This window comes from Tigriopus californicus, chromosome 2, assembly GCF_007210705.1.
Source record: "Tigriopus californicus strain San Diego chromosome 2, Tcal_SD_v2.1, whole genome shotgun sequence".
Taxonomy (NCBI): domain Eukaryota; kingdom Metazoa; phylum Arthropoda; class Copepoda; order Harpacticoida; family Harpacticidae; genus Tigriopus; species Tigriopus californicus.
The window spans coordinates 14396683-14403864 of NC_081441.1; the positions used below are offsets into that span (position 1 = coordinate 14396683).

At 42.9% G+C, this 7182-nt stretch overlaps 1 protein-coding gene across 1 annotated transcript; it reads right to left on the bottom strand.

The window, feature by feature from the left end:
• Positions 1-681: 681 nt before the first annotated feature.
• LOC131877220 (calcium-activated chloride channel regulator 1-like) lies at positions 682-6986 on the bottom strand. Its single transcript, XM_059222828.1, has 10 exons — positions 6693-6986; positions 6359-6620; positions 4702-4955; positions 4416-4640; positions 4110-4328; positions 3224-4040; positions 2810-3088; positions 2480-2737; positions 1561-2165; positions 682-1041 (listed from the first exon to the last, which is right to left on the bottom strand). Exons 1-10 carry the CDS (start codon positions 6831-6833, stop codon positions 682-684), a joined length of 3420 nt encoding a protein of 1139 aa, XP_059078811.1. The 5' UTR covers positions 6834-6986.
• Positions 6987-7182: the final 196 nt, after the last annotated feature.

Below are 7182 nucleotides of genomic sequence, written 5' to 3' on the forward strand. Positions count from 1 at the left end.
GGTTGAACCACAATGGCGCCTCACCCATGGCCTTCAGTAACTCTACCCTGAGGAACAGTCATATCAGGGCTAGTTTGACTCCCAAGAGTCATGCCGACACCATGAAACGTTATCAGCACCACCTCTTGCCAAGTGACAGCTCCCTCTCGCGTCCCAAATCCATTCAAGAAACCCCTCTACCCCCCGTGCCCAAAGATGACCATCTTTATGAGGAGCTGACCCTAAAGCCCGCTCCCTCCCATGAGGCCAACGGCAGGGACACCAAGGACACCAAGGACGCCAAGGATGGCCGGTCGAGGCCGGACTCTCTGCAACTGTCGCGAGAGCCTTCAGCTGACGCGTCGGTCAGCGGCAGTCTAGACGAAGACGAATATTTGCCGCCCAAACGGCGCTGCAGCACGGACACACTGGATATGGATGATTATCTCAAGCCCACTTTTAGTCAGTTTCAACGCATCGATGCTCGTGATATGTCTCCCCCCTCTGGGGCACCGCCTCCAATCCCCATGGAGAGCTATGCCAGCACAAGTCAGAGAACCTAGCGAACAGAGCGAACGCGTTCATTGTCCTCCTTTTATTTTGATTTCAATATCAAGCAAAGATCTATCGTCGCCATTTACCAGTAATAAAAAGTGTTCTAACCGACTCTTATCAGGGAGATCAGATTTCCTCAAAGCTTGTTTAGTGATGATGTGTCGACACCAAGCATGGCTTGATAAGATGTGTATTAATACTTCCATTGAAATACGTCTGATTAGGGCATTGTAAGACATAGCTCACAGCTCTAGAAGAGGATAAATCAGGAGATCCAAGTGGTTGTTGCCGGCGGTGATCACCGTAAAGCATCTCGCTAAAGGTGATGTAGTTGAAAGGCTGACCCTGTTGAACTTGAGGCGAGTTCAACGACGCAGCCTTTTGCGCTGCACTGGGTTTCTTAAACTGCCTCGAATAATCCGTTTGGGAGGCGTGTCTTCGAATTGGAGGCGGAGGACCTTGATATGGCACATCCATGGGTTCGAAATCACTGTCTGAGCTCGATTCCTGAAATTTGATTGAGGATTACCAATAATTACAAACTTCAGAAAACGCATGATTTTTTGGACGCACTATCATCTTCGTATGAATGCCCTCCGCACACATACCATGAGTACCTTTAGATCAAGCTTCTTTTAATATTCAGTTAATAACAAAATGTAAATTGGATCCTCTCCTTTTCTTGCATGCACGCAACAATTCCGTCCTGCTTTAAAAATTTTGAAAGATGTATCTGAATTTTTCGCAAATAAAGTGATAAAAGCCAGCCAACACACTGAGAATTGATTGTACTTGGACTCTGAATGGTTTAACCCCAAAATCATCCTACCATGGGCAAATCAAGTCTGAGTCACTTTTAAAATGTATGTTACTAGGATAAGTCACTTGAATTATCGTAATTGTGGGCAAGTTATTGTTACCGAAAAGCGTCCTTGTCCTAGACATAATTGAAAGATAATTTGAAAGGCCAAACTCTTTTGCAGAATTGAAAAAAAAAATGATTAAAATCATCAAAAATGTCTTTACCATCGATTGGCTCCAGGACATCTGTCGTAAAGTCTCCGGTGATAGCGGCCTTCTGTCCCGACCTTGATTAGAAATAAGCTGTCTTGGACTCAACTGAACCTCTCTTTGTGGTGGAGGAGGGGGTGGAGCTGGAGTGGTGCTTTTGGACTTGGGTTTCCTCACTTGAACAACTGGAGAGCCAATGTAAGCTTGATTCGCATCGCCAATCTGCGATGACGATGACGAAGAAATGGACCTTTCAGAATGACGCCGCTCCGGAAGTGAGTGCTGAACCAGAGAAGGCGACAAGCTACCATTGGTCTTGGTTTTGGTTCGAGACTTAAACTTGGGTGCATTTTGTTCTATTTTTTGACCTGACGATATGATGTCACTGTACACATTTGATTGACTGGATTTTGGGGGTTGATGCTGCCTTTGATTTGCCATGAACAGTTCTAAGGCCTTTTGTTCGTGTTTTTTTTCCTGCCTCCGTTTCCGCATCCTCAAGCAAACGTAAACGCAAGCAACGAGGACCACGAGAATCAATAAGAGCCCAAGAATGACCAACAAGGCAATGAAGCCGGCCTCGGATATGTAGATTCCATTCGGTGGATTATCGTCCGGATCTATAAGGAGAGTATCATTCCAATGGTTGGTGGCGTTGGTCTCATCTCTTCCGATGGTGTCTGTGTCATTTTGCCCCGATTCTTCAAATCTCCTAAAGGCTGTTGTAGTCGTTGTTATGATGATTGGGATAGTTGTAGGTCGGATTGTGGCTGAAAGGACCCTAAGGTGTTTGTGAAAGATCCCATGGGGTTCTGGTTAGCCTCGTTAGTGGTGCAGAATGACACAGACAACATCGTGAAGCAGCAGCATGGTTAGATCTCCCAGTATCAAATAGTTCATGTTAGGTTACATCAATCAAATGATTTCGACTTACTAGAAGGTGTGGTGGGAATCGTGGGCGGTCCAGGTACAAACACCTCTGCCACATTAGACATGCTCCCCGAATTACCCACATTGTCATAAGCTTTAATGCCAAAGTAAACTGGCACACCTATGATAGCCAATGGGAATGTGATCTCTTCTCGGGTTCCAGCTTCGTGGGAAAATCGCACTAAGCCAGACCGCACAGCCACGCAATCATCAAAGGAGAGGTCCTCTCTGGATAGGCCGCAAAATATGCGGTAAAAATTGGCTGCAGAACGGTGCGATGTGTAAAGTAAGACATTTGCTCTAATATTGTCAATTCCAGCTTTGTTTCACCAACCTTGGCCGAGATTGAGATCATCGCCGGGTGCGGTCCAAATGAGGGAGACCAAGTCATCCCGAACTAGACTTGTTCGTAAGTCCATTATTCTGGATGGTGGAATCCGATCGCCGCTCAATGAGTTATTGATGGGTTGATCCACAAACAGGCTTGGACCAGGCCAAAATCTTTGGATCCCATTCTCGTTCCACAACTCGAATTGAGTGGAGTAGAACCCGCGTTCTTTGATGTCAAAGAAATACTGGGAATGCAAGTGGTCCTTTTTCATGACGTCGGGCACTACAACGAAACGAGGAAACAATTGCTTGGTGGAAATGGTTAGGTCTTGGATCATGGAAATCGCTCCAAAAATGACAAGCATTCCGGATAATTTGAGAATCAAATAACTATGAATACATGGGCCAATAGACTTACCAATCAGACCATCGTCCTTGAGGATGAGATCAGTGCTTGTGAAGCCGTTGATCAGTTTGGCCTTGACGGTCCAATTTTGATCCATATTCGTGACTTGCTCCAAGGATGTGAAAACACTTACGGCAAAAGTGTCGTCAGTGGCATTCAAACCTAGTTTGGAATTCGATTGGAAAAAGCTACGACCAATAGGTTTGGTTCCAACATCGACGAAGGCCATCACATGGATCTTGCCTGAGAAGCTGGATCCGGGTCCTTGAATAGAGAATTTCCAGGTCCCGGATTGAAAGCCGAACCCGTCAGGTTTCAATTGAAGCACATGTGATGACCAGACCCGATAAATAGAGTTATTTGAGGTTTGCCACTTGGTGCCATTAGGAGCCTCCACTATCATGTTGACTTGTGGGTACAGATTCCACGGGGATAGAACCAACACCTGAAACTTTGGGGCTTCCTTAGAAGTCATGTCCGATTGGACTTCAAAGTGTCCATGGACCCAATTATCACTTAAGGGGTCCTTGACCACCTGAGCAATTTGTTGGAAGTTGATTCCTTCAATGTGTTCCACCATGGCCATAAGAATAGCACCAGCCAAGGCACCTCTATCGTGGTCTGTTCCACTTAAAGGGAGAGCGTAAAGGTTTCCAAATTGGGTTAACTCGACCAATTTTCTAGTTTTGACCTGTGGAACTGTCATGACATCCACGGAGAGACGATTTTCTTTCACCCAAGTAATGGTTGAATTCCAATCTTCAGCCTCATCTATAGGGGTGGCTGTTAAAACCACAATAGTTGGTGACCACAGACCCAATATGGACATCTGAAAGTGGATGATCGCATTTATATTCAAAGGAGATCAATATGAAGATTGACTTCATTGTTACTTTACTTGGTTCTTGAGTGTATTAAAAGATGTTCTCAGTTCAAAAGATTGAGAAGTGGGCAATGTTTCGGGAAAAACTCGATCTGACCAAAAATGATTAATCATTCCGGCGCCAACCCTGGTCTGAGTAAGAGGAACATTTTCGTTAATGATCATTGTCACCAACGTATTGGGATTCATCGTGATGAAGAGTTGCTCCAAACCGATTCGAACAGCGGTCCAATGCTGGAACAATGAAAAAAAGAAAGGGATGTTCCATGTACCATCTCAAGCTGACTAACGAATTATCATCGAATAGTTAGGCATTCTCACCCCTTGCATTTGTACGCTATTATCAAATATAATGACCAGATCCCCTTGACCTTGCGCCAGGAGTGGATTAGCTTGAACTACTTGGAATTGAACGTTCCTTGATAGAGATCTAGCGGATTCGGCTTCCTCTCGAATGACTTCCATAACAGACTTGTAGTCGCATAATAGGTTCTGAAGGTTTGGTGCATCCTTGTCGTGCGTTGTCTCATCACAAACCCTGGACATCTGAAAAAAAATTCAAGACTTACTCTCAACCCATATTCAACAAAGTGACAAAGTGTCCAACCTGTGGAAAAGTAATTGCATTGATACTGAAGAGAAGCGATGTCTCAATTCCAGCTTGTCCGGGCTCAATTGAACAGGGGTTCTCAAGACAATCCTCTGTGAAATTCCCCTTTATGGGTCGGTTCGTGCACGAATTTGGATAGATCTGGCTGGCCTTGCGATAGAAATTGGGAAAGGTTGGATCTTGATCGTAGCCGTGTTCATCAAACACACCAAATCTGTACTTGATCCACTCGGTCACAAACTGCCGAACAGCTAAAATGGAATGTAAATTTTACCGGGGGGGTTAACTGATTGCGTCATCCATACGTAACTAGGGACGGGCGAATTGTGGAAAAATATTTTTTGTCACTAAAGACCACTTTTTTACACATTTGCATTTTTCCTCTTTATATTGTTATTTTGCACTTTATTTTGCATATTTGGCCTAAACCTGTTGTTTTGATAGTAATCAGAATTTTCTTGGCGGTAGAATTGGTAGAACCAAAGGCTGCCGCCGAAATAAAGATATAAAAAGCTTAATTTTGAGCAATTGACGTCAATTAATAATTTGTGAATTTATTTTCTCAACTTTTGGTTGAGAAACAATGGAAAATAGAAATGAAAAGAGCCAATTTAAAGTCCAAGGAGACAAGCTAAGTAGGGCGCTAAGGTATTTAGGCAGCCCAAAGCAAGTAATATAGCTGTTTTCCTTACCTCCTCCAGGCTAATTCTCTTCTCGTTTAAACGAAGAAAAATTCCAACCTCTTCCTCAGTTGAATCAATGTAGAAACTAAATAAATGTTGAAGATCTATTGCTGGGAAAAGAGAAAAAATAAGTCAGGGGATACATTCCCTGACCTAATACTAAGCAAGTTGTTAATACGGTCAAAAATTGACGCAAAATTAGTTTTTTTAAGAAGGCGCTTTTCAAATTCATACTACTTTGAAAAATATATTTGAATATCATTTCTTTTTAGATGTTATTTGCACCTTTTGTTACATTTTTTTGCCTTTTCATGTACCTTTTTGTGCACCTTTTAGTCTTATTCTTTTGAAGTTTTTTGTTTCCTAAAAAGCTTTGCTGTTTTGCACATTTTGCCCGTCCCTATCCATAACTCGTTACTTAGAAGTTGCATTAACACTATCTCCAATGTATGTGATTGGCCAATCAACCGGCATGAGTATTGCGCGAAAAAACATTATTGCCAATTAAAGGCTCATGAATGAAGATACAAATGCATAACGAGCCATAGTGAAGGTACGCAAGCCTTTTAATTTTTAAATGCCACAGGCTATGATTGAAGTCCAAAGTGAACTTTGCAAGTAAAGTGTCGACACTTTTTAAAGCTTTTATACGCTTTTTGAGGAGTGCGGTCATTTCAGAATCAGACAAGTGTTTTGATATTCCATTTCTTTAGAAGCTCCTTGTATTTAAAAGAACATTTAATGGTAGCACTGAAGCTTGATAAAAATCCGGAGAACAAGTATCATTTTCCATTGAGCGAACTTGAAGGCCATCACGGTGGAATCTTCTTGGCCCATTGATTGACGCAAAAGAAACAGGGGTCAATGACTGACTGACGTTTATGACACTAAGAGCAGGTTCTCTTGAAAAGTGTTTGACTGCCATTTCAAACAATGATATTAAAGTACAAAACTGTCAAGCAGCATCAAACCTTGATTTTGGTCCGTTTCTCCGGTCAAGAATGAGCTCTTGAGGCGGACTTGTTTGCCTCGGATTCCACAACCTTCAGGTTGAACAGCCCTGGTCATAGATTTCTCTGCCATGATCACATGGGCGGCCAGAACTGGAACTGTTCCATTGGCATCTTTGGTACATCCACTCCAACTGGATGGAATCTCCAATGTGACCTTGGTCCATTGGTGGAGTTCTCCCGTGGCTTGATGGATTGAGGTAGAGGATTGATCCAAGAAGGACTGGAGGAAAGGCCGGTGTTTGAGAGAAAATGTAACATTTTTTGGGAGAAATTCTTCCAACATCTGTCTTACCTTGAGTTTTAGAAGAGCACCATTACAATCCAAGCCACTGGGGATGGGCACATTTTTATCAATTTTCAGGAAAACTTCTTCATTTTGAACACTGGAAATGATGGCGAGCCATAACGCGAGGGTCAATTTCTCGCCTGGCATTTTGAAACTGGATTCTCGAGCACTATTAAAGGGTGTAAAGAGACGTGAAACCCTTCCCAACCCACCTGTTGTGCTCAAAATATTGATTTCTCTTATCAGTTACGACTTTCAGTAGGTTCGTAGTATTAGGATGATTATGAGAACATTCTTTTGGACTTGGGTCATATCTTGCTTCATCCGAACTCAATTGTCGGGAAGACTTAATCTATTGGAAAAGGCAGGAATTAATTAATGTGGCTGGAATTCAAGAACTGACGGCCAAGTCATGGAATATGCCTATCTGTACAAAAGTCTGTTGTTATGTCATCACTATTGCTCTCTCTTAACCACCATTCCTACTCGCAATAAT